Here is a 27,044-nt window from a genome sequence, read left to right on the forward strand (position 1 = left end):
ACAAAAAATTATTCAACAAATGTATCTGATGTCTTTATAGACTGGCTCCCAAATGGGTATGTAATGCTTACTTGTCCGAAATCTAATGTTCTATTGCTGAATAATAGAAGACCAAAGCTATACGCTGCGTAGTAGCTAGTACTAGTAGCATTATTATAGACAGTCTGATAAAATAGCTAGCAGTACTTTTAACAAAATTTTAAATTTTGAACGGTTTAACATTAAATATTTCCCATCAATTTTTCTAATCTGTCATATAAATTTCCATGTCTTTCTACACATTTTTTGTATCTCTGAAAATGTGTCACCAATTTTCGGAAAGTAATGTGATATTACTGAGTGAAGTAATATTGTAAATCTGAGTGTAAAATGCAAGTTTTCATGACATTTAATTTTTATTTAAATGTCATTATCAAGATTTATTCCCTCTCTGCTGCATGTATGGCAGTTTATTCCCTCTCTGCTGCATGTATGGCACTTTATTCCCTCTCCGCTGCATGTATGGCACTTTATTCCCTCTCCGCTGCATGTATAGCAGTTTATTCCCTCTCCGCTGCATGTATGGCACTTTATTCCCTCTCTGCTGCATGTATGGCCCTTTATTCCCTCTCTGCTGCATGTATGGCACTTTATTCCCTCTCTGCTGCATGTATGGCACTTTATTCCCTCTCTGCTGCATGTATGGCACTTTATTCCCTCTCTGCTGCACTTAAATTGCTCACTTATAATAAATTGATCTTTGGAGAACTTTTTAGAAAACAATTTTCTTTATTTTCGTACCAAAAACCGAATTTAGAAAACCTCCATATATTGTATTCTGATAGTTATGATTCAAGGTGATTAGAGGTGATAGCAATAAAGGATATCAACATGGCTAATAATAGAGAAGGAAGACCGGCTGTCTCAGTTCATACAACTTCATCTTTTACTAGTTTCTAATTTTAATTTCATTATCAATGAATTATTCCCTCTCTGCTGCATGTGTGGCACTTTATTCCCAATTAGATTTATCCTGGAACTAAATATACTGTGATCATCTATGCATGGGGTTTGGCACAGGAGCAATTGTGGCTGGATGCCCTTCCTAACACTACGAGTGATCCTTCTGTGATTTAAACCACTGACCTGCCGATTATATGTTGGTGCATTAACCACTGAACAACAGCTGTTCCGTAGTTGTTGTTGATGTACAGTTGTTGGGGTACAATGGCTCCTCCATTGTACAGCAGGTTGGTTGTCACAGATAGAGACTGCCTTTATTTGAGTTGAATGCAGTTGAACTCTCACGAGAATCATATATTGTCCATTTTGTCTTATGCTGCTCCGAGCTGGTATCTTTGTGTATCAAATACTGATAACCAAAAATTAGAAAGCTTTCAAAAATTATGATTTAGGTTATGCTACCAAGTATAGGCAATTACGATCAGTGTCTAAATGCTATTAATGTTGAAAAGCTAAATGTGTTTCTGCCTGAACATGTATCACATTCTTACCTCTCCATAAAACCTACTTACCTTCTTACCTTCGCTACACCTTATACCACACGCCAACACCTTGCAAATTTACATTATAGAAATGTTATACAATAATAACTTTTTTTTCAATACACATAATTTGACTCGGCTAATCCTTATTTATTTTTGTCTTATGGTCTAATTTGCTTTTGATGGCATTGACTGGTGGTAATAAAGTTCGCATTTATCTGAATTTTATTTTCAAATATTTATTTTGTACTGAGTGAAATTTTTTCAAGTATGATAGCAGATAATTTGCAAACACTTGTACAACATCCCATGGAAGAAAGCAAGGCATAACCACGTTTAATGCAATAATAATGAGTAATAACTTGCAATAACATGCAAATAAGTGAAAACACTTTATCAGCTGCAAACCTCATCAGCCTGGATACTATTATATTTTACTTTGAATGAGCAGATTTTTAAGGAGAAGCGAAAAAAACAAAATATTTGATCTGCATATTCTAACTGCCTTGCAAGGAATGTTGCAGACAATCACTGTAAACTAGACAGTTGGCAGGCAGCAATTGCATGCCATTGTGCCATTGCTAAAGGTAATAGCGCAAAGTCGACTAGATTTCTACAACTTTAAAATGTGCGTTGGTAACTGCTCTAGAAAAGTTGACTTTTATTATGAGAAGCAAATAGTTTTGCTAGTAATTGAGGCATTCACAACTGCGGAGAGTGTCACAAAGATTGTTTAACACTGTAAAACTCCGGTAAGCGTTTGGTCAAGAATTGATGTAAGTATACTTTCACGTTGAAATTGTTCGCCATGCAGTAATATTGGTATCTAATTTGTTTAGTGCTAGTGTTAATAAATATTTTTTTATTTAATGATTTTATTTTTTTGTGGCAAAATATGTAAAACATTTTTTCTGCAAAAATGATTATGGACTGCCCAATAAACATACATATATATATAATGCAGCATGAGTTTGCCTAGCGTTTCATGATCCAGCATTTTTATATGAGTAATAGCAGCTTAAACTTTTACATTGCTTCAAAGAATATGCTTTGTAATGCTTTTAAAATGCAAATGCTTTTTAATGCAAAGCAAACCTTTGTCGGCATGCTATGCTGCCACATAACAACCAGCCATTTCCCCCCTTTAGCACTAAAATGCCCGTTCTTAGCAATGTAATTTTTTTGGTCCAAAGTTAGCTAGCCTGAGCCTCATCTTGTCAGTTTATTTTTAAAGAAGATAAGAAATACTTACAACTATACTAAGATATATTACCACACACATAGAATTTTCATACATTTTATTATGTACTCCAATTTCAAAGATGCATCAGTGACTGATCGTCAACTTTTGACCAATCACAATCAACAAAAAATGTCTTTTAATTGCTGAACAACAAAGCCCACTGAAGAATAAACTTGTTGTTAGCACAGAATAATTTACACAATTGACTTGCACCATAAGTTCTACTTGAGTTTGCATTGCGGCTTAGCACTCTAAGTCAATGGTTGTAGAAGGAACCAGCAACAAAGGATGATAAGAATATAAAATATAATGTACACATTAAACACTGCTGACTACATCAACCATTTTTCTGAAAAGTTAAATGAGTAATAAATATTGGAGAGGCATCGACTAGCGCATGAGTCGAATGATCGGCATCCTTATCAGTTTAGGTGAAGTCAGGTACAGATCCGGTATATTATGGTTTGCCTATTGCAGTACGCACTGGTTTAACATCCTAGAAAGCAGTCATGGCGTTTTATATGCACGCCTTAGCATGGTTTATATTTATAATAAGATATGTCTTAGGAAGCAGGAGAGGCTTCTCTGTCAGCGTGTCTGATGGTAGCAGAGTTCATGGCGTGAGCATGGGTGGCACCTCTCTTCTCTGCCTTTCTAAACAGTGTAATCTCCTGCAACAAAATGGCAAGAAATAGAAATGTTTTACCTCCTTTCAAGATTAAACAAGACAGATTTTTGTTGACGTCTCCTGGTACTTCTTGTATCCCATCTTGTGGTTAGTGAATATTAATACAAAACTCCAATAAACATGTTAAGTCTAGAAGCTAATATTGATATACGCAAATACCTCACTCCATATATCTTATTTTATTCTGTTTTTCAGAACCACCTTTTTTGAATGACCAATGATATACCAACCATACGATCAATGATTTCATCATGACTATCATGCTTAATGATGCTATAAACTGATTCATAGTCTAATTGTTTCACTATTGACACGAGTGCATCAGCTGACATTTGATTGCTATTTCACACCTTTCGATTTTTTTTCTTCAAAAGTGTGAAGCTTTAGGAAAGTGGCAAATTTGCCGAGATGTTTTTTCATTTTTCTTGCTGTTTATATGGCTGGAGTACGATTTTCAGGAAGCAATTTTTTTAGTTGTCTTCACTCGGTCGCTGGATGATGTTAAGCAATTTTTTTTATGGTTCAGCTTATGTTGTTTAACTGGGCCGCTGCCATTAGGGCAAAGCCTGATAATCATTTTATCCTTCTTTCTATAATCATTCTTTCATAAACTATATAGAAAGATAGTGACAGCTCTATATGCCACACCAAACTAAAACTTCCAACTACCCTGCGTAGAGCAAATCATCTTCACTAAGCAAAAGTGAACAAAATATTAAGGAACCTACTTGCTGCTTGAAGTAACGTCGATCTTCCTCATCTATTAGAACTAGGTTGAGGAAGTAGCGGACTGAGAACTTCTTGTTGATCTCTCTTAGGGTTGGTGTCAGCTCGTAGCCGCTCAGGAATAGTCGGATGGGGATGCTCTCGCCTGAACATTCATCAAATTGAACGACCCATATGATTCATGATTTAATTATGATTAATCATGCTATAAACTGATCCAGTCTAATTGTTTCACTATTGACACGAGTTTACCAGCTTACATTTTATTGCTATTTTATACCTTTCGATTTTTTCCTTTAAAAGAGTGAGGCTTTCGGAAAGTGGCAAATTTGCTGAGAGGTATTTTCATTTTTCTTGCTGTTTATATGGCTGGAGTAGGATTTTCAAGAAGCAATTTTTTTTAGCTGGCTTCACTCGGTCGCTGTGTGATATCATGCAACTTGTTTCTATAGTTTACCATTAAAATTTAAATTTTCATATCATATTCATAAATTTTTATAATGTTTTGGCGTTTTGGCCCATTGAGATTTGTTTATACTTCCATTCATGACAGATATTTTTCTGCGTGAACCATGTTGTTGTTATGCTCCAGGAATAATAATAGGGCACATTTAGGCAGTCAATACACAAAAGTCAATATAACCTCAAAATGACATTGTTGAGGTTGTACTAAACATTTTGTTGCCTCATATTAATTGTCAGCATTAAATATAAACGGTATATTGTTTACCTGGGTCGCTGCTATTATGGCAAAACCTGATAATCATCTTATCCTTCTTTCATATAATTATTCTTTTTAAACCATAGGGGAAGGTGGGGGAGGTTGAGCCACATTTTCTATTTTTTAAGTTAATTTTTAAACTATTGAAACTATTCTCACAAAAATTTGAGATTAATGTACCCCACAATGTTTAGCAGCAGTGCGTCAAAGAAAAAGCCTGTAAATTAATGCTTTTGGTTTTTACAATGATTTTAGTAAAGGTCTTCCCCTGGCTCTACCTGCCCCACACTTGGGGCAGGTAGAGCCATTCAATAATTTGTTATGGGGCAGGTCGAGCCACTCATATAAATGTAACCAAACAGCTGCAAACTTTAAATGATCCTGGAGAAGAACCTTATGCTGTCAATACAACAAGGTTGCTTATTACTAACATATTATTTTGGTAAATATTTTTAAAATATTGATAAAAAACTATTGTTACAGGATTAAAATATAATTTGTGTTAGAACTAGACTAAAATATTGCTATGTAATCACTTAACAAATGTTTGTTCGGAACTTTGCAATCAGTCATTTATTGAACATTGAAGTAACTAATATCTACTGAAAACATAACCTTGCTCACTAGTCGACTGGTTCTACCAACTCTAATAGGATTACCCAAGTCCATAACAATATTCTCTTTTCCAATGTTCTCATCCATGTCCTGTTTCTCAGGGTAGATAAAAAAGGCCGCACTACCACTAGCTTTACGCATAAAGTTTATTTTGTACAGGTTGTTTTCTACACCGATAATAGCTCGACATAGTAGGTTTGAGTTTTTCTCCGGGTGGCATATTTCACTAGTATATGACTGTTTATAGTTAGTGTTTCCTTTGTCAGTTGAGTAGCTATATCATGAACTAGCTCGTCATCCATGCTGTCACTGTCTGTATCTAACATCTTTTATGCTAGTTCTTCTGATGTGGATTCATGCCTTTGTTCTGTGATCTTGCCTTCGATAGAATTTTGTTTCTTCCTAATTTTCTGTTTATCAGAACCCCTCCTCTAGTCTGATTTTTTTCTGGGGTGTCAGTCAGTATTGCAGACCTTGTCTTTTTTTCTTTTACATCTAGATCGATTTCCGAGTCCTGCGGTAGGCAGAGGCATAATTTGTTGGTGTATGACTTTTCTCTTAGAAGCTGAAGCCTGAATAGGAGTGTACTCTTGAGCGGAAGTAGTTTGTAGCATATCATTATTAGTAACAGTAGCAGAGTCTCATGAAGACACTCGGAAATATGAAAAAAGGTGGCATGTAATTTCCACCTGCACTTATTGCTCAGCACAAAGTAGAAAGTTCGCCACGCTCATGGGATGCAACGGCTCCAACCTGTTTTTTACCCTTAGAGCTAATCACTTCAGCAAGCACCTGGACAGTCGCAATGCCCACTTCATCTAGATTATATATCTCCCAATTGGTTTGGGGGGCAGGTTGAGCCTGGCTCAACCTGCCCCCAAGCCAATTGGCTCAACCTGCCCCTTATGCTCATGTTGAATTCAAATGCAAAAATAAATAAATATCTTTGGAAGTTGTTGGTAATTTAAGAAGAAATTAACATAAACATGCTGCTTCTAAATATATGTTAATGAGAAGATTGTAAACAAAAATGGGAAAAAAATACAGTCGGTTGATTATGGTAGACGAGAATTACTTTTTAGGGTGTTTTCCACTATTTTAGAAATATTTTATTTACCATGCATCTGATGCAATTGCCAATGGTTTTGAAATGGCTGACATTGAGCGTTGACCTTCTGGAAAAGAACACAACTTTTAATGTGTAATGGTTTTCAAAAAAATCACTATGGCTCAACCTGTCCTCTGGCTCAACCTACCCCACTCTCCCCTATAGTCTGGCTATGAGTTCCATAAACTATACATGCTGACTATGTATATAAATATATAGTCAGCAGACACTTTTCACGACCCACATAATGACAAACACAACATAAGTCTTTAAATTCACCGGCTAGCATACTTTAACATACCGTGCTTGGAACAGATTAAAAAAAAACTGTTCATCTAATTTTTATTTATTCCATGATATAAGCGTTGCAGTTTCTGTTAATAGTAGGTAGTTGCTAAATGATATAAGCGTTGCAGTTTCTGTTAGTAGTAGGTAGTTGCTGTTTAAAATCCCTGTAAGTGCAACTAGTTAATCTGGCCTGTTCATATGATTTGTTGTTGGCAGACATCAAATTTACTTGATGATCTAATTAGTCTTGAATTTTCCTATATAGTCATGAAAGCAGCTGTGCCAAGTCTTGGCGGTGATTGTGTTTATCCAGTAGTAGGCTTTTGAAGATTAAATTTAAATCATATATCGATAATCTTTACATCTCTTCTTTTTTTACCATGACTCATGTTTATTTTAAATTTAGTTTTTTATTGCAAAAAACTAAATGGTTTTTTGACAGTTTCATTTTGATGTGTTTCAATATAAATAAACAAATAACTGGTAATACTCCGGAGGTCAATGTACTGAACACTTGAAGTGACACATATTTCCTATAATCATGCATGCTCCAAGCGAGTCACAGATTTTTATGGCATTGTTGCCACTTACAAGATAGCAGAGATCCTTTAATATACTTGGTATGTCCTTGCCAATCGCTACACAGGCTAAGCAAGATGGTGGTTTATTTAGCAATTGTTTGCACATTGACTGATAAGTCATGCTTCCAACGGTACACACTTGTGGACTACCTGTGATGTCATAAAGCCAATTGATTGAACTGTTTGAAGATTTATGTTTTGCTAATAGTTGGTCTAGTCATTGTAAGCTTGTATGACTCAATAATTTGTGAAGCTATTAGTAAACTTATTTGGTAACATCTACTACTATGATGGGTGGTCGTACCACAAATACTACAAACGATTAAGTAATTAAAGCAGTCTATCCCGATTTTAGCTAAAAGAATAGAAGATTTACGGTATTGACTATTTGGTCTCACCACGAACGGGTGCTCCATCCATAATTTCATACTTGGCTATCGTTTCGCTTTCGTTGTATGTGCTGGGACCTGTGCCCGTTGTCTCTCTCTTAATTATCTGTATTTCCATATGCTTGATCTTTATTCGCACCAGAATAAAATATATTTTGCCGACTATTACATCTTTTAGGTGATATCTACAAGTATATACATAATCAATCAGGGCTTGCGTGATGGATAATCGTATTTCAAATCATGTTCAAATAACAATTCTATGTGTATCTACAGACTGAAACACACGTGTCTGATGATGCTTATGAATAATAGATGGTAGCATAGATACTGCAACTAGTGCTCTCCAGGCACGCTTGCAGCCACCACTAACTACAAAGTCTATCTAATTCCCAGAGAAACACACATCTCATTAAGCTTATTTAAATCATGAATGGATTGTCAACTCTCACACAATCCGTGATGTCAGATGAACTACGTAACAACATGGCAGAACAAAACAAAAAGCCTGTAAAACAGCATCTTTTACAATAAAATAGTTCAGTTTGACCATTTAGATTTCATGATTTCAGTCCCAAACGGTTGCAAGAAATCATGCTCAAGATTTTTCACTATACTTGCACTATAATAAAGAATAAAAATATGCAATGAGTGATTTTTTATGGTAAATCAAATATCCTGATTGGAGAACAATCAGCCAATAGCACAGTGTTGTTTTTATCACGTTTAACCTTTATCATCATTGCTTATAAAACTGTACCGCTCTGAGAAACTTCACTAGTCATATTATGGATATTCTTAAAGGTGTAGTCAATTGCTTTCTTGAATTCGATGTCGAATGTTGAAACTTTTGTAAGCTAAGGCGATCGAACGTAAAAGTTTGACAATTTTTTTCCAATACGAATTTTATTCATTTAATGAAAAAATTAAAAGAACAACTGCACACTCCCACAGACAAACTTTTTTCCACCATTATTACCTGTAAACAAGGTGGTGAACTCTGTTCCCTGATTACTAGTAGGAAGTATACTCTTGGACAGGAAAAATGATTTGAACTAGTTTTCTTTCTCATTAGTAGTGAGGAATGTGCCACTCAATGTGTTTAACGAAGACATGTATGATGGAATTCTCTTCTTTACAACACTCACAACACCATATCAGATTGTAACCATTACTGAATACTCTGGTATCTAGCAACAGGAAACAAGTGGCTGGGTGATATTGATGATTGAGGTAAACTCGAGCGGTGCATGGATAACAGAGACCAACAAAAAGGCAATTATCTCACCGTAAACATGACTCACTTGGACTTGTTATACTCAAACTCGATATGAAGACAATCTTCAATGCCGACTTCCATTCGAATGGAATTATTTAGCTCAGGATAGTGAGCTAGAGTATGCACCTGTATGTCTTGTTCCTTGACTGTATCACTGAGGCTTTTCACTATCGTCACTCGCAAGAAGTATCTGTGAACAAGTGAAGGGCGTGTGGGACAGTGTTAAAGACGAATCAAAACATGGGTTAAGATCATGCATAGCACTGATGAAGACTGTGATGATATAACTCCCTGACTGACAGCAACAACACCAGTTGATACTTTGAACGATGAAACAGGATGGTACACATACCTGAGCATGACATTTGCACCTGAGTATGTTTCGAAAGGTTTCTCAACATTGACAAACTCAAAATCAAATGATTTGTTTGTTGTGAGGTCACCGACAGGCGCTAGCTCACGTATCAAGGAAGTGAACTCTTGTGGATTTCCTCTCTCATAACTCATTTCTATTAAATAACGTTGAAAGTATTGTATATACTACAGCAAAAAAAGTGTTTCTATAGAGCTATTGCCCTGATGATGGATATGCTTAGTTTTAAATGGAAATATTGAAAAATGACAACAATGTGAAAGTGCAGATCCACAGAAACAATCATAGCCTCTTATCACAAGTACACATGACAAATGCAATGCCGGAGCATGGCTTCTTCAAAATTTTTTATTAAAAAGTTTTTATTTTGAGCTTCAATGGTGCATTGCAAACACAGATAAGAGATACTAAAAAGTGTTTGCCTCAAGTTTACTAAAAAAATGTAAACAGTGTGCTACTTTAAAAAAAGGATAGTGAGTCCAACTCAAGCAGTTCAACTCACCTATTTGCCCGATAAATTCGATTCTAATGCCCTTGTGGTCTAACTTGGAGCCTTGCTTTTTGAGCTTGATATGCACCTAAAAATATGAGTAAAAAGGATACCAAGTATACTTCTTTGTAAAATATGCTTGTTTATAAATTATATCTTTATCGTTGTGTTTTTTAATATTTTACATTTTAATGCAATAATACCTTTCCTGCGACTGTCTCTCCATCATAATATAGTGGAATTCTATTTTCCTTTGGTTCCTCCTCTGATGATTTGTACTCTATTGTTTTTCTACTTTCCACCTCATTCAATTCTATCTGTATCTCAGCACTTTGCCCAAATCCAAAGAAACTAGCCTAAAATGATGTAACACTTACACACAGAGCAAATGTATTCAGTGAATAAAACAGTTAAACCAATTACAAATAGTAAATCCGTAAACTTGAAAAATTCTGCACACTACTGAACTTAACCCCAAACAAGATAAGAGTTCAATTGAACCTGTACCTCTGAACTTTGTTCAAAACAAAATATGAACTAAGATGAGGAAACACTGTACATACAGAACGACTTTAACTAGTAACAAAACAGCTAAACAAAATGCAAATGTAATGAAAGTATGCTAAAACAATGCTGCACACTACTTAATACATTGACTAATAAGATATAATAATGAACTCGGGATACAAAATTGAAAGTATATAACACTATCTAAGTGCGACTTATTGAGTGTAAGCTAATCAATCGGTTTCTAGTAACCGGCATAGCTAGAACATACAGATGTTCTTACTACACTGTTGTTAAACGATATGACAACACATCGATAGGGCTTGCATAATCGACATACTGCTTGATAAGCTCTAGGTTGACACAGTCTTTATAATCAAACCATGTTAATACAAAGCCGAACACTATAAGAAAGTCTAGCTTCATATGGCCGTAAAAATAGGCAATTTTTCATTCTAACATGACATACGGTTTGGTTAATATGTGCGCACCTGATGATATTAAAAATTTCACCACTAACACAAACCGTAACACTTTTATACAATATACCATGTATTCAAAGAAATCAGTGATTTTACTGTCATGAAACAAACATTTTTTACAGTAGAAAAAGGGGTGTGTTTCCGATGACCGACAGCAAACTTGACACCTAAAAAAATAAAGTCGCAGCGTTTTATGTGTGTTTGTTATTCACGAAAATATTTTGACCGGTAACTACTAATACTTTCGTTAAAAACCTCAAATGTTAAAACTATATAGTTTACCATGTTGCTTGAAAAGGTTTTCCAATTAGACAACAGAACGGAACTCAACAAATCATGGCGACCGATCACATGACCACGAACTATTAGTACGGGTTCATTACATTCGGTTTAATTAACCCGTACTAAGAAGCTTTAAGGAGCTTCGGCTATTTTGTGTCTATAAAAATATGTGCGATGACGTTGTTAGCACTGAGTATCAAACCGTTTCTCCACTGCAACCACGGCCTATATGCCTTGCGTACAAGCAATTCAAGAAAAAATGAATGTTATTAATCTATGAATTATAATTCTATGTTATCTATATCATAATACGATGGTGGTCATAACTCATAAATATGTTAGCCGTTTTTCTCCCAATTGGCCCCAATTACATCTAGAAAAGACTTTTTACAGTAGGCCTACTGTTATTGTTCAAGTATCAATCTTTAAATGCGACAGCAAACGCAACAAAAACCGCAACACAAAGTTGGTTAGTGGATTTGTTTCAAGTTATACTTCATTTAATTAAACTTTGGTTTAAAATATGAACACGAATGTGGGATAATCACAGCAGCAAATCATTGACTGAAGATATCATAAATTTCCATTGTATGTAAAAAGCAATGTGGAAATGACTTCAGCCGTGTCATCTATTATAGTGACAAGTTGAAAGCAATATTATCAGGCATTCATATAAATTTATACTGTGAATCTCTAAAAAGAAAAAAACAAGTGATGTAGGCATTTTCAAACAGCAGTACATCATGTACATGTATATAAATTCCTTGCTAGCTTTTAAGCGTTATATGCCTCAATTGTCCTTGAAGCAAGATTGCAACATTATAGCAAGGCATTATAGCAAAACATGGATGCATTGACAATGGATCTATGACTCTGTCATGAAATTGAGACACCTCTCTCAACACATTCGCCGTTTAATCTGAGCTGTCACAGTTGACAGAAAGTAAAAGTTGACGCAAAGTTGACAATGTCACAGTTGACTTCATTAGACGTAAAAATGTGTAAATTCTCTCTGAGACAACAGAAATCCAAATATATTGTTCACTTCCTTTTTATTTGGCTGACGGTGGCAAGTTTGTTTAATGACATGCCGTTATCCGTACATGCATAAGGACGCTTTCTTACTTTTTATGATAAGCAGGAGTGAGATGTTTTTCAAAAGGCGGTCAGCTGTCATCTGTCATCATATTTCATCTGTCATATGTCAGCTGTCATCATATGTCATCTGTCATATGTCATCTGTCATCATATATCATCTGTCATATGTCAGCTGTCATCAATCATTTTTGGCCTTTTAACCATGATTTTAGAAATTTGTTGGATAAAATATGAGATGCTTTTGGGTGGTACCAATAAAAATGCCTTCTTACATGAATTTACTTTAAAAGTAAATTGAATTTAGATTTATGACCAGCTACTTCATTTTTAGTAAAAACGAAACAGCAAATCTACAGTAGTGTATTTAAATAATCTCACAAAACAATTCCTATAGTTAGCAATCTAAGCAAGTTAATAACAACCATTTTATTTTTAGTTTTCTACTTGGATCTTATCAATAAAAGACAAAAAATGCTACTGGCCTGGAGTAACATAAATCTTTAAACTACAAGAAAATAGAAAACATAATCAAAAAACTAATGCAGTAAAAAGACTACACAGGGATTCCTAATGAATTGTATGACAAAAACATGGAGCAAAGTATCTCTGTATAACACATTCAAAAACAGCAAGAATCAAGAATATGTATCTTTTAGTTGTATTTTTTCAGAGACTTGAAACGATTAAAAGTGGCTAAGTGTAGTAAATAAGACGTTTTTCTCACATTACAGATTCTGAAGTAAAATTTTTAAAAATAGTAATTGTCTGTATAAATTTGGCAATACCAGGATGAAATTAATATTTGTCTACAATTGTGCTAAGTTTATTATGCATGATAAAATGAGCGTTTAATGACTTCGGTAACATTGCCAATTCATTTTATACTATGTATTTACTCTGTTTGTTCCTGCGCCTTAACTGCAAGTTTGGTTTTACTTGAGCTTTGTCTGCCAGGTTAGCTTTGTGTAACAACTGCTCAACACCATGCGATTGTAACAGTACAGTTGCAACCATCTCCTTTTTAACATACATAAAAGAAGAATTTGTGTCAGTTTATCGATCTTACTGAAAAAATAGACAGTGGATAACTCGGAATTTTATGTCTGCGCGTAAATCGCAATTGCTTGGTTTTTAAGTTTCGTTACAGCTAACTTTTTTTTTTAAACGTTGGCAGCTTTGAAGGTCCAGTTTATAAATATACAGCCAAATATACCATAATGGGATCAATTCCAACCCTTCAAGTTTTATGCGTTTTAGAAAAAACAAACACTAGAGATTTTTGACTCACATGTAGTGAGAAACAGAAAAAAATGTACTCGGGTACAATACAACCAAATTTACTTTTTTAAAGAAGCATGTAAATGTAAAAATTATAGATCAAATTAACAATTATTGCAAATTAACATCTCAGATTCTTACCTAAACTCTCTAACTGCAGACTGATTAAATTGCTCACTAAAGGCAATGCTGGCTCATCGCTGTCGGATGAAGGTACAGGCCTCAGCTTATATGCTTGAAGTTGCCTTCTCGTCTTTATAAACCAGACACTGTACAGACAGCTTCCTTTAATTTGAATGTTCTAGATCTTACATTTTTTAACAAAGAAACTTGGCACATTTGTTATTTACAAAAAAGAAGTCAATAATAATACATAAGTTTCATATTTACAAATAGAACTCAAAAACAATTCATGCGAGTGGTCATAGGAGCCACTCAAAAATTTGTATTTTAATTGCAAACTTGTTGTGAATACTGAGGTTAGGTTTTAATTGTAGCGTTTGACAACATTTTTAACAGTAACTATTTTTTTCAATTTGTTCAGGGATGATTTTAAAGTTGAAATTTACATGAAAGGTTTTCTTGCATAACCAATTTATACTGACCAAAACTCGATGGTATTTATGAGACTGATTTGTTTCTGCAAGTAATTTTGTGGCGGTGTTGTATTATTATTGTTAGTATTGCATTATTTTTTTATGGCTGACAGTCAAATAATTTTACTAAACAGCATTTGTAAGAAGTGTATTAGAAGTCGCTACTCGCATCACTGTTCATAGAAGTCTTTAAGATTACTACTTGGCATTCCATAGCAGACAGAGGGTCTGTTCGAAATTACAGTTATATTACACTTTAGGTGTGAAAGACCTATAATTTATAGTTTTACATGCTAAATACCTTCTACAGAAATTAGAAATTTTTGCAATCCAAAAAAAGGTAAATTCAAATATAAAAAGCACTCACAATAAATTCTCATTCCAATTCATGGTACTAGGTACTAAACTATGTAGATGAAGTAATGGTATTGTCCTCAACTTTGGATATCAAGCTGTTGCTGCTTGGCCTACATTTGTCCGCCGAGTTTCTTGTTCAATGAGAAAATTTTGGTACTGTTTTCTATCAGATTACGTTGAAGTAGTTAAACCTTGACATCCTAAACCAGTTGCTAACATTGTCACTTTGGCATCACAATACTAACTTCATTTGTCCCTGATGTACACAAGTTGTGGATTGCTGAAAGACCTATTTGGCTAGATGGTCAGTCAACAGTCTGGTTTGACTTGGTTATTGATAACGGGCGAAGAGCTGTTTAATCATGTGACAAAAACAGTGTAATGCAAGGATTGTACTGGCTACTCCCTCTCTTGCAGTCGATCCTTTCGACAATGGCTGTCTTATTGTCACCGACTTCTATGCAGCTCTTTTTTATGTGGATGCAGAAGATTTACATGTTGCTGTGTGGTCATCCATGTAGCATCGTCTTGATTATGCAAAATACCTCCATACGCCAACACTTGTGTATTACTGCATGTCGATATATTTTCTTAGTCTTACTGCATTTTTTGAATTATTGATGATTGCATTTTCATGTCTGCTCTATAACTTTTACTGGCGGCATTTTTTACTTTTTTGAAAATTACAATACTTTATAATAGTTCATATAAACTTCTCCACACGAGTACGCACCAAATTATAATTACTTCAACAGATTATCTACTTTGGAACTCGATGCGACACATTCGAGTTTGAAAAGGATATTGTGCAATGACATACACAAACTACATCATTATGTAGATCTTTTATTATTTAATTAATAAAAGATCTACATAATGATGTAGATCTTTTTATTAATATAGATGTAGATCTACATTATTAATATAAACCTTGACATCCTAAACCAGTTGCTAACATTGTCACTTTGGCATCACAATACTAACTTCATTTGTCCCTGATGTACACAAGTTGTGGATTGCTGAAAGACCTATTTGGCTAGATGGTCAGTCAACAGTCTGGTTTGACTTGGTTATTGATAACGGGCGAAGAGCTGTTTAATCATGTGACAAAAACAGTGTAATGCAAGGATTGTACTGGCTACTCCCTCTCTTGCAGTCGATCCTTTCGACAATGGCTGTCTTATTGTCACCGACTTCTATGCAGCTCTTTTTTTATGTGGATGCAGAAGATTTACATGTTGCTGTGTGGTCATCCATGTAGCATCGTCTTGATTATGCAAAATACCTCCATACGCCAACACTTGTGTATTACTGCATGTCGATATATTTTCTTAGTCTTACTGCATTTTTTGAATTATTGATGATTGCATTTTCATGTCTGCTCTATAACTTTTACTGGCGGCATTTTTTACTTTTTTGAAAATTACAATACTTTATAATAGTTCATATAAACTTCTCCACACGAGTACGCACCAAATTATAATTACTTCAACAGATTATCTACTTTGGAACTCGATGCGACACATTCGAGTTTGAAAAGGATATTGTGCAATGACATACACAAACTACATCATTATGTAGATCTTTTATTATTTAATTATTCTGCATGAGCTTACCTGCCAGTTGGGTGTCATAAATGATGAGCTTACCTGCCAGTTGCGTGTCATAAATGATAGGCTACCTGCCAGCTGGGTGTCATAAATGATGTGATCCTCTTAAAAAGAATTTTTAGTTTAGTTAGCGTACGTTGATCTAATTCAAATCTCTGGCTAAGTTTGAAAATGGCACCTTTTTAATCAAACACCTACAATAAAACAATTATGACTAGGGTTATATTGCATACTGCATGCATATTGCACTTAATAAATAGATTGCATGCCCCAAAAGCTACCAGAACATTCATAACCATTGCACCTCTTTGTTTTTTTACATAAATCAAAATAGCTCAAATGCTAAAGAGCGATTTCATCAAGTTTGTATCCTCCAAGCGATTTCGAACATTTTCTTTGTGACATATTGAGATACACAAATATATGCAATTTTCTTACCTCGAGTTATGAACAAGGGGAATAAAAATTGCAATACAAATCGTTCATGACTCCACTTTACACCGTGAAAGGAAAGAAGAAACATACAGTATTTTCAAGTTCAACAAAATGCATTTGCAATAATATAAATCAAGCAACAAAATTAGTTAAACCTGGAAAGTTTTGACCCTCTAATGAAAAGTATTTATGCTTATGGACAGGGTTGAACAAAAATCGATTAAGTGTGTTTTTCTAAGAAGTTGATATAAGAAGATTAATTTAATACATTAAAATTTAATTAAAATACTAGCTAAAATGTGTTCTTCTACACGGTGGCTTCAAATGCAGGATACAGCATATTATTTTTATACAAGCGCTTAGTATTGCTAGAAGAGCCAAGTACAGGTGCATATTACAGACAGCCTGCCACTGTAAACTCAGCTGCACCTTGCATACATAACAATCAATTCCTCAAAAAGAAACAACACTTTTCCACTTGTCAACACTTGTCAATATGGTTTGAATTTTCTCTGCTGCCTCATTTCCTGGATCCTCTTCTTATCTTCTTCAAACTTTGCCTTTAGTTCTTTAATCCTCTGCATCTTTGAATCATTTATCTGTCAAACAGGACATCGGGGATATAGTCAGGTACATGGGCGCTAATAATTCGCTAAATAGAAATTTGGAACAGCAGGATAGCACATTAAAGTGCTGAGTATTGTCAAAGGAAAAGCGCGAGTGACACACAAATGTTGTCAGGTTGATCGACATTATAGTCAGAATTTTTACATTTTTTCAATAATCCATATTTTTGTGATGAAACTGCCTCGGCTCCAGAAAGGAAAAAACTGAATGTGAAAGTAACACAGAATCAGTCAGACTGCATAGCGATAGTACTGACAAGTTTGAATTTTCTAACTAAACCGCCTGAACATTTGTGTTACTCTTATTTTTAAAACATGCAAAAACTTGAGATGAAAAAACCTGATTTTTGTAGAAATGAAGCAGCGTGGCTGTTTCTTTCTTTTTCTTGAATGTCTTAAGCTCGTGAGCCTTGACCGCCTTTGGTGGTCGAGAGAACTTGTTTCTCGTCACTGTAATCCAGCCATCCTCATCCGGTTCGTCCGCTAACTTCCTGTTGACTCTTTCTTCCTATTGAAGACATGGAATACCAACATAAGTAAATAACTTCAAGTTTACAATAAAAAAACCTGGAAGACAAGTTTACCGAGCCATTTCAATCACCTTTTCTTTCCGGTTGTCATATGACTTCATGTAGTGCACACACGCCTGCTCTAACTTTTGTGTGTTTATGTCGTAAGAGGATAAGAGGTCTTTTGTCCAAACTGAAACACGATGAATAACAAAACTAAATATTAGAATAAATAAAGATGAGCCACTTTGCACACTGTTATCGTTGTTGTTTTTTGGGTTTTTAACAGAGGATGTAAATTCAACAAGTCATGTTGAGAGTTCATAAATCTAGGAGAACATAAATCTGTTTATCAAGCTTCTTATAAGGGCATCGAGCTTGACTTGTTCTAAATATAGTGTGAATATGACCTATCTCACCTTCAGTAATAGGTTTTATCTCAGCATCTTCATCATAGAGGGTATAATCATCGTTGTACTTCATAGCTAAAGCTTTTTTTTGGGCTGATAATTTCTTGAATGTAACCATTGCCTGTTGGTAACCCTGTATAGTAAATGCTGTGTGTGAGACACGAACACATACAGAGCAATTGTCGTGTCATAGATGAGATACTTTCAGACACCCTGACATGGACAATAAATACACTGCATGTGAATAGTGAATCCTAATTGAAACACGCATGTCATGATTGCAAGCAGGCAAAGTTGTAGCGAGTACAACATCATTGTTTGTATATTCCTGTCATAACATTATTTTCACAATTTATCATTACTCAGCCAAATTGAATCTTGATAGTATATATATATACAGATTCAAACCAAGCTATAAACCAACTTTCACTCATTTTGAACTTTGACCTCCTTCCGTGTTTGGTAAATTTTAAAAGCGGAACTTGTTTTCAATACATGAAACGCATTTCAATTTGAGCAGCAAAAAAATTCATGTGATGTACATGTCATGCGTAATTTACTTTTCAGGTTCTCTGGGCGAGTTAAAAAAAACTTGTTCAGAGGATAAACAGTAGATCGAATTTAGTGTAGTAAAAATATTAGAAACAAAGTAAAACCAAAATGTAGTAACTGCAAGGCCCTGTCCCAAAGAGTCAGTTTGTCTGTAATATTTGTCTGAATCATCTTGTTGATCATTGGAGTAAATGTTTGTGTAGAGTTAGTAGAAGCCCATGTACAAAAATTAAATCGAGACATTTCATTCCAAAAGTTCATCAGGTTGTTTTTAGTATTTCGAATTAACTTTCCAGGTTAAAATGATGAAAAGTTGTGGTTATAAGAGTATTGAGTTTTGCTGATGATCATGCTGAATTACCAAATGATAGGTGAAGACCTAAAAATTCATAAATCATTCATAAATCATGATAAACCTGCAAACACTACATCTGACCTTCGTTGAATGATAAAAAAAGCTTGAAGCTTACCATAGTGGTGTGAGATTGAGGTAGATGTGATTTTTTATGATCCCCAGAAGACGGCTGCAAACTTACACTTCGTATCTCTCCGCATTGGGAAAAGACTCGCCGCACACAAGACTGCAGTAAATACTTAGCCAATAACAACATGGCAAATTGTAAATGACAAGCATGGCACATCTGATCATGTTATTGAAATATAAGAACAATTTTCAATAACTCAGTTATAGCACAAAACTTCTATATGAACATTCACCGATACAAACTAATCGCTTGTTTATTGATAGCAAAAATCTTTGTTAAACAAACTGCAAGTAATAACATCAAAAATGGAATTTAACTTGTAGACTGTGCTACATGTGTATGTACCAGTCACCAATTGAATATAATGTTGTGCGGTCGGTCTATAACAAATAAAGTCTTCCTTTGCTCACATATAATAAAAGTTATAACTGTTTTGAAAAGAGCAAAAAAGATGAGCAAACTGTAACTGCAGACAAACTGTGGTTGTAACTTTATATTTTTTAGAGTTACCATCTTAATTTCTATAATGATTTCAATTTTTAATAAAGCACCCATATTTTTTCCCTAGAATTAAACAAAATCAAATTTTGTGTTTTAGGATCCAACATAACGCTATAAATGAGCTCGAAGCTAAGAATTCACTTCTCATCTTATTTGAAAAACTCAATGAGTTTGGAAAGTGAGTGTAGCTCAGTGTAAGCCATATATGGCTTAATTTAATTTACCATTCCATACCAATGGAAAAATAGAAAGGCTGAGCTTTGATGTGTCGCAATGACTGGAATACAGTGCATACATGTAAATGTCTGATTTTTGAAGAGATATAATTATGTAATACATGACCACAACAACAACATTCTGAAAGCCTAGCACGCAGAGCTTGACTGGGCTATCTAGATAAGCTAAATCAGACATACATCTATACATGTGGATATGCTCATTCAGGGGTGAGGAGGTGCAATGCAGTTTAAACCACTCCTGGAGGAAGAAAGGAAAGGTCAGTTTAAAACACAATGCAACCGAACAGCCTGGTCAGAAGATCTTGTGACCAGTAACCAGACCAACCTTTAGCTGATGATGTTCATGGGTATTTATATCATGAGGTTCCAGAAGACAATTAAAAAATCCATGTCTCTGATTAGCGCAATTTTTCTAGATGGTAAATCAATCAGACTTACAAACGCAGACAAATGATATACTGCTAATCCGCAATTAATTAAACTGCAAAACTAGTTCTCTAAACCAAACAAAGTTCAAATGTGTTTTCGTCACATAACTTGATCGGTTTGAAAAAAATGTCACAAAACGAGACTATCAACCATTAGATTTTTATTATTGTTGCTTATTTCCACTTCCTGGTCCTGTATCAACATTCTTGAATATGATGGTCATATCTGCCAACTCTCACGCATTGGGCGTGAGACTCACGCATTGGGCGTGAGACTCACGCAATCACCCAAAGAAAAAATGAAGACGCGTGAGAAATGCGTGAGATTTTTGCCCCAATTTCCACAATTTTATATATATACTATCATTGATACATCAATTACCCCAAAACCAAATCTCACGCATTGCCCCACTCTTGGGTTGGCAGGTCTGATGATGGTCGCATAACTGGCTTTCCCGTTCGCCCTCTTTTAATGAAGCCTCAAATCGCATTGTTTGAATGGAATAAACCTGATGATATTGTAAAATCTACTTGCAGCAAATGACATCCAACTCCTTGAAAAGACTTCACCAAAAATGAAGGTACAAAAAGTTTGAATAAAATATGAGCTTTAATATGATGAATCACAATTCCCTGCTATTGTGTTGACTACAAACTTTGCTTGGGTGCTTTCGATAAGCACACGCATACTCAGACACACTTCAGCTGCTGCAAGTGTGGGGAAAACCACATCAACATAAATCAATTGAACAAGCACCTTGCAATGCACAAAACGTAAAAAAAAACAACACAATATTCTGCGAGAAAAACCTAGGAGAACGGTTGTCGATTCTTACAGAAGTTCAAAAAGCGAGTTTAGGCAGCGACCATGAATTTTCGAGTGCACAAACATCTGTTCCAATGAATTTGGCCCATGTGCCCTCTTTTCCAAAAATAAAAAAAATTGTCAAGGCCCTTAGCCTCGCGTTGGCTAAGGGGATCTGAGAACAAGAGTTTTTTACTCACATTTATTGCATTATTTATCCCTAACAAATGTGAGGACTATTGCGACACAATGCTTACCTCGTGAGCATATAGCGGAATTCCGGTAACTCGTAAAGAGTGTGGCTGTAGACCTTTGCTCAACCACCAATTCAATTCAACAGATGTCTTCTTTTTGAACTTGACCAAAATAACTAAAAAATACAGCAAAGTATGGTATAAAATACAAAAAAAACAATTATTATTGCTCATCAATAAAGCAAATTAATCATAATAATAGTCATTTGATATTGTCTACCTGTGATCCCTCCTACGGTAACAGTCCCTGTCATTTTTGGCGATTTCGGCTGCCTAGCTTGCAAGCATGAGACCTTTTACTTTGTGAAACTGGAAATAATGTACTCGCGTTCAAAAAAGAATATAGTTAGATTTATCTTACCGTTCACAAGCAGGCCGCAGCTAGCCTTGAGAAAACAACCCCCAAAGTGTAAATGTTACGGTAACATTATTAGGTATCCTTCATTTAGCATCACCTTTTTTACTTTTTGAAGCTGACAATTAATTCAGGGTGAATTTCATTCCTTTAGACTTTCATATCAATTGATCTAACTGTAGAAACTTCACCAAAAGTACAAAACAAAAATAGGATATTTAAAGGTAACTAGTGATTGAATAATGCTTCTGTTCCATACGAAAATAAAGTTAACAATTGAATGTTGCTCATGTTAATAAAATAATTTGTACAGAGCATTAAAATTTTAACATGACCTGCCAAGCAATGGCAACAAGAACTAATCTTATTTTGACAATCAAGAATCACCAAAAAAGGTTTGTTGTGAAAAATGAGATACTTTTGGATCATAAACTTGCGTGAATAAATTATGTTTCCTCGGTGTCATTACACAAAGCTTCTGGGCATACTTTCCACGCATCACAATTTATGCTCAGTTGATTCTGATTTTGATGTGTATTGCTTAAGCTCATTCTAAATTGGTATACTGTATAGAAGCCTGGATAAATACCCATGCTACACATTTCCAGAGAGTAGAAGGCATCCAAAATACGGATGACGCTCACAATTTAAAAAATCTTGTCATACCATTGTTTAAAATAGCTAAAATTCTTTTTTGTCTCTGATTTCTATTACCACTGTATTTGTATGCTAGCTCACAACCTGTACTATACCTGCAGTTCTCTCACTAAAACCACCCACCCTGACTCTACTCATTATTCCTCTGTTGATCTACCGTTTCCACCATCTACCTCACAATTGTTAGCTTTCATGCCAGGTCTCAGAAGCATAAAATAAGCTGCCTGCTGACATCCAAAAAATCACAAACAATAATATATTTAGAACAGTCTTAAAGCAGCACCTACTGTAGAGGTTGGAGTAATCTGTGCTTTGTTGGGCTGTCCTTTTTTCTTTTTCCTTTAGATTGCAGAAATCTTTTTATCCACGTGAGCCACACCCTGCTCACTGCCTGACAGCTGAGCCACACCCTGCTCACTGCCTGACAGCTGAGCCACACCCTGCTCACTGCCTGACAGCTGAGCCACACCCTGCTCACTGCCTGACAGCTGAGCTCTGCACCTTGATTAGCCAAGCTATTGCACACATTGAGCCTTCATCAATGATTTTGGTCATGTATTTTTTCCCAATTGTCTTACTTGATGAAAAAAAATTCAATTCGATGAAACAGCGTTCTCCAATTGTGTAACTCTATAGTTATGAGCATACAGTTTAAGAACAGCTTCTAATGTATAGTACGGTACTATACATTGGAAACTGCACTTTTAGTACCTGGTAATTTTATATATAGTATTGAACAGAACTTTACTTACTTGTTACCGATGTTCTGTTAAACCTGGGAAATGCTTTTGCAAAATGTCAGGCCAAATTGTTGACTCGTTTTTGAAAATATGAAGTTGATTAATTCCACAGGATATTTTTGTCTTTAAATTGAAATATAGCCAACTAAGAAAATAAGAGGCATTGCTAATATACATGTATGCATAAGCAGTGACAAATAATAAAGTTGATCAAGGCTGTTTACATATCTTTTAAATGTTTATGCACATTAATGTTTTTACAAATGCTCATGCACCTATAGGTTAATTTGCAGCATGAAAGCTGTTACATGTTTGTTACTGAGCACAAAACACTCTGGTCTATGATTTTTCTCCATTTTTTCAATTAAATTAATATCCTTTTAAGCTCTGAGCATTACAGTCCAGCATTGATATGTCTGCTTCCATTTTAACTGCAGTTTTTCTTTGTGATTTTTGGAACTTATTTCCCTTTGAAACATTTCTCTGTCATATTTATTTTCACAGGAGAAGGAGAAGCTTCTATCTTTGTTAAATCTTTCAGCTCTTCACAGAGGTCTGGTCATTTGAATTTGTAGTTTTTTTGTCTATGACAAATGAGGAATTATGACATTTTTGTAGTAACACATTTTCCCATCTTTCACCTTTTCTTGTTTTGAAGCGGCCATGCAGATGACATCTTTTTATAGCTTTTACCACAATGATTTTAGCAATCTAGTTTGTCTTGCTTTATCTCTTTTAGTGTATTTTGGGTCTCATTTTTAGATTATTGCAGCGCAGCACATGGTAGATTTACCAATTATTCTACCGACTAATTTGTGCTCTATTGCAGCCTCATCCACTCAATTTGTTTTTTTCTTTCTCAAAGAGAAAAGGCAAATCCTATTTTAATAATAGTAACTTGGTAGAGATACGGTAGATCACAAAAAATTATTTTACAGATGTTGTCACATATTTATTATTAGCGTGAAGCACAAACAAATTTGGCAGAGAAGCCAACATAAAACAATCTTAAAACTAATTTTAATGCAAACATAGTGACTAGCTAGCCAACCGGCAGTCTCATGCACAGCAAATTATTTCTTCATACTCATTTATTAAAATTGGGTCTGCTAGGAAACAATAGCTGAGTCTAATACAAAATCAAGGATAAACAAATTGACTTAATTGTGGGCTGACATAGAATCATAATGAAATTGTTTTTATTAAAAGCTGTTCTTAGAGGAGATGAAATGTTGCTGTTGCAAGTTAATTATTGTCAAAAAATAAAACATGGAAATCAAAGTTAGAGTGTTTTACAAATTTTTAACCACAATATAATAAATTTTTTTCAGAATCGTATGTTTCATCTATTGCAATTTTTTTTAATATACAGCGTATACAATTTTTTTGGTAGATGGCATAAGTACAAGCTCTAATGGACAATCACGTCCCAGTTCCAAAGAGTCAGTCTGCTGTATGTCAGGTTTTGACTAAGATATCTTTAGAGCTTTGCATGTTTAGACAAAAACATATAATCCTGAGTTCAGAATGTATATTAATCATCTGTGAACCGTCAAAGCTTGTTTTCTGTTCATGTCCGTCGCTGACCTAAGCTGTGTTAGATTGTTCATAGATGCTTGCTTCACTCTTAAAGTATTAATTATATTTACTCAACAATGTATTTGAGAGAGTTAAACACAAAACTTGTTGAGAAGATTAACAGTGAGTTATATTTAGTGTAGTAAAAAAGTTAGAAACAAAGTACAACAAAAATTTAATAACTGCAAGACCCTGTTCCAAACAGTCTGTCTGTAATAATATCTGGGCTATTTTGTTGATTATTAAATTAAATGTTATTAGTGGTTAGTAGAAGTTCATACAGTAAAATTAAATTGAGTCGTTTCGTTCCACAAGTTGATTAAGTTATTCCTAGTATTTGTCGCAGTGTCAATCGTCGGTGCTTTAGTTGGTGTTAGTGATTATATTATAGATTATATTTACTCAACAATGTATCTGAGAGAGTTAAACACAAAACTTGTTGAGAAGATTAACAGTAGGTTATATTTAGTGTAGTAAAAAGGGTAGACACAAAGTACAACAAAAATTTAATAACTGCAAGACCCTGTTCCAAACAGTCTGTCTGTAATAATATCTGGGCTATTTTGTTGATTATTAATTTAAATGTTATTAGTGGTTAGTAGAAGTTCATACAGAAAAATTAAATTGAGTCGTTTCGTTCCACAAGTTGATTAAGTTATTCCTAGTATTTGTCGCAGTGTCAATCGTCGGTGCTTTAGTTGGTGTTAGTGATTATATTATAGATTATATTTACTCAACAATGTATCTGAGAGAGTTAAACACAAAACTTGTTGAGAAGATTAACAGTAGGTTATATTTAGTGTAGTAAAAAGGGTAGACACAAAGTACAACAAAAAATTAATAACTGCAAGACCCTGTTCCAAACAGTCAGTCTGTAATAATATCTGGGCTATTTTGTTGATTATTAAATTAAATGTTATTAGTGGTTAGTAGAAGTTCATACAGAAAAATTAAATTGAGTCGTTTCGTTCCACAAGTTGATTAAGTTATTCCTAGTATTTGTCGCAGTGTCAATCGTCGGTGCTTTAGTTGGTGTTAGTGATTATATTATAGATTATATTTACTCAACAATGTATCTGAGAGAGTTAAACACAAAACTTGTTGAGAAGATTAACAGTAGGTTATATTTAGTGTAGTAAAAAGGGTAGACACAAAGTACAACAAAAATTTAATAACTGCAAGACCCTATTCCAAACAGTCTGTCTGTAATAATATCTGGGCTATTTTGTTGATTATTAAATTAAATGTTATTAGTGGTTAGTAGAAGTTCATACAGAAAAATTAAATTGAGTCGTTTCGTTCCACAAGTTGATTAAGTTATTCCTAGTATTTGTCGCAGTGTCAATCGTCAGTGCTTTAGTTGGTGTTAGTGGGTAAATCTGTATGTTATCGTCATTTACTAAGTCGCGAAAAGATTGCATGGGACTGGGCCATGCGGTGAAGGTGGGGTCTGTTGAAGTGGTAATGGATGAATTAGAGTTTGAATGAGAAGAGGATGCAGAACTGTGTAGTGAGATTCTACAGAGCCATTGGCTCACGTTGTTGAGACATCCTGTTGAGAGTTGCCACACTCCTGTCAAAGGGGAACCAGATCTTAGCGCTTACAATCTGATTTATTCCTCCAAGCTACAATTTTTAAAAACCAGCTGAATGTTACATGTTGCACGGGTAATAAAAAAGTTTTTGCACCAAAAATTTACTTTTAATCGAAATATGCATCATTTAATATTCTAACTTTTAAATGAAAGTGTTTGTTTCTGTGTACTTTATTTATTTTTGTGTAATTCATACTGTAGCAGCTGCGATGCCTACTACAGCTTTATACTGATTGCAACAGTCTTGTTGGCCATGTGAGTTTAAGCATTTTTCTTCACATATTGGAACATATTTTTCTTCTGGTATGGCTTCAAGCTTAAGACTAGCTGAAGTATTAAGCGTGAAGCCATAAAAGGTTAGCAGGTGTAATATGTATGTGCACAATTTATTCCATAGTACAGCTAGTTGGACAACACTGTGTATTGGATAAATGCCTGTCTGCAGGAACTGGAGGTTCCAAGTTCAAATCCCATGTGCAGTGAAGTTTTTATTCCTAAAACTTCATTGCTATATTTAGACACATGGACAGACACAGAGTCAAACACTGAGACTTGTAGATAGATTGCCAACCACGATGAATCACAAAACTTAAAAATCTATGTTTTATGTCAAAACAAAGAAAGCGTTGTTTAAAGTTCATTTGAAACTAAAAGCACCAAATAAGTCATCATGTCGCGCT

At 34.7% G+C, this 27,044-nt stretch overlaps 2 protein-coding genes across 2 annotated transcripts; both read right to left on the bottom strand.

Annotated features, from left to right (window-relative positions):
- Positions 1 to 2,767: 2,767 nt before the first annotated feature.
- On the bottom strand, positions 2,768 to 11,327 carry LOC137386136 (vacuolar protein sorting-associated protein 26B-like). Its single transcript, XM_068072827.1, has 8 exons — positions 11,257 to 11,327; positions 10,189 to 10,341; positions 9,998 to 10,073; positions 9,475 to 9,631; positions 9,148 to 9,312; positions 7,853 to 8,028; positions 4,144 to 4,286; positions 2,768 to 3,398 (listed from the first exon to the last, which is right to left on the bottom strand). The coding sequence occupies exons 1-8, from the start codon at positions 11,257 to 11,259 to the stop codon at positions 3,291 to 3,293; spliced, it is 981 nt and encodes a 326-aa protein (XP_067928928.1). The 5' UTR covers positions 11,260 to 11,327; the 3' UTR covers positions 2,768 to 3,290.
- A 5,365-nt stretch (positions 11,328 to 16,692) lies between these two features.
- On the bottom strand, positions 16,693 to 21,744 carry LOC137407728 (ribosomal RNA-processing protein 7 homolog A-like). The gene is made up of 7 exons (XM_068094110.1): positions 21,660 to 21,744; positions 21,443 to 21,555; positions 19,198 to 19,308; positions 18,185 to 18,308; positions 17,858 to 17,958; positions 17,597 to 17,764; positions 16,693 to 17,229 (listed from the first exon to the last, which is right to left on the bottom strand). The coding sequence occupies exons 1-7, from the start codon at positions 21,691 to 21,693 to the stop codon at positions 17,122 to 17,124; spliced, it is 759 nt and encodes a 252-aa protein (XP_067950211.1). The 5' UTR covers positions 21,694 to 21,744; the 3' UTR covers positions 16,693 to 17,121.
- Between the last annotated feature and the right edge of the window lie 5,300 nt (positions 21,745 to 27,044).

Source organism: Watersipora subatra, chromosome 1 (assembly GCF_963576615.1).
Source record: "Watersipora subatra chromosome 1, tzWatSuba1.1, whole genome shotgun sequence".
NCBI classification, from domain to species: domain Eukaryota; kingdom Metazoa; phylum Bryozoa; class Gymnolaemata; order Cheilostomatida; family Watersiporidae; genus Watersipora; species Watersipora subatra.

Bases quoted from the DNA above. Each gene is read 5' to 3' on its own strand.
- LOC137407728 (XM_068094110.1), bottom strand. From the start codon at position 21,693: ATGACAGGGACTGTTACCGTAGGAGGGATCACAG. The intron at 17,765-17,857 runs GTGATTGAAATG...TGTCTTCAATAG, and splicing joins ATGACAACCGGAAAGAAAAG to GAAGAAAGAGTCAACAGGAA. The intron at 17,230-17,596 runs GTTTTTTCATCT...CCTGTTTGACAG, and splicing joins TTCATTTCTACAAAAATCAG to ATAAATGATTCAAAGATGCA.
- LOC137386136 (XM_068072827.1), bottom strand. The intron at 9,313-9,474 runs GTATGTGTACCA...ACTTGTTCACAG, and splicing joins GGTGCAAATGTCATGCTCAG to ATACTTCTTGCGAGTGACGA. The intron at 8,029-9,147 runs GTGAGTCATGTT...ATATACTTGTAG, and splicing joins TTTGAGTATAACAAGTCCAA to ATATCACCTAAAAGATGTAA.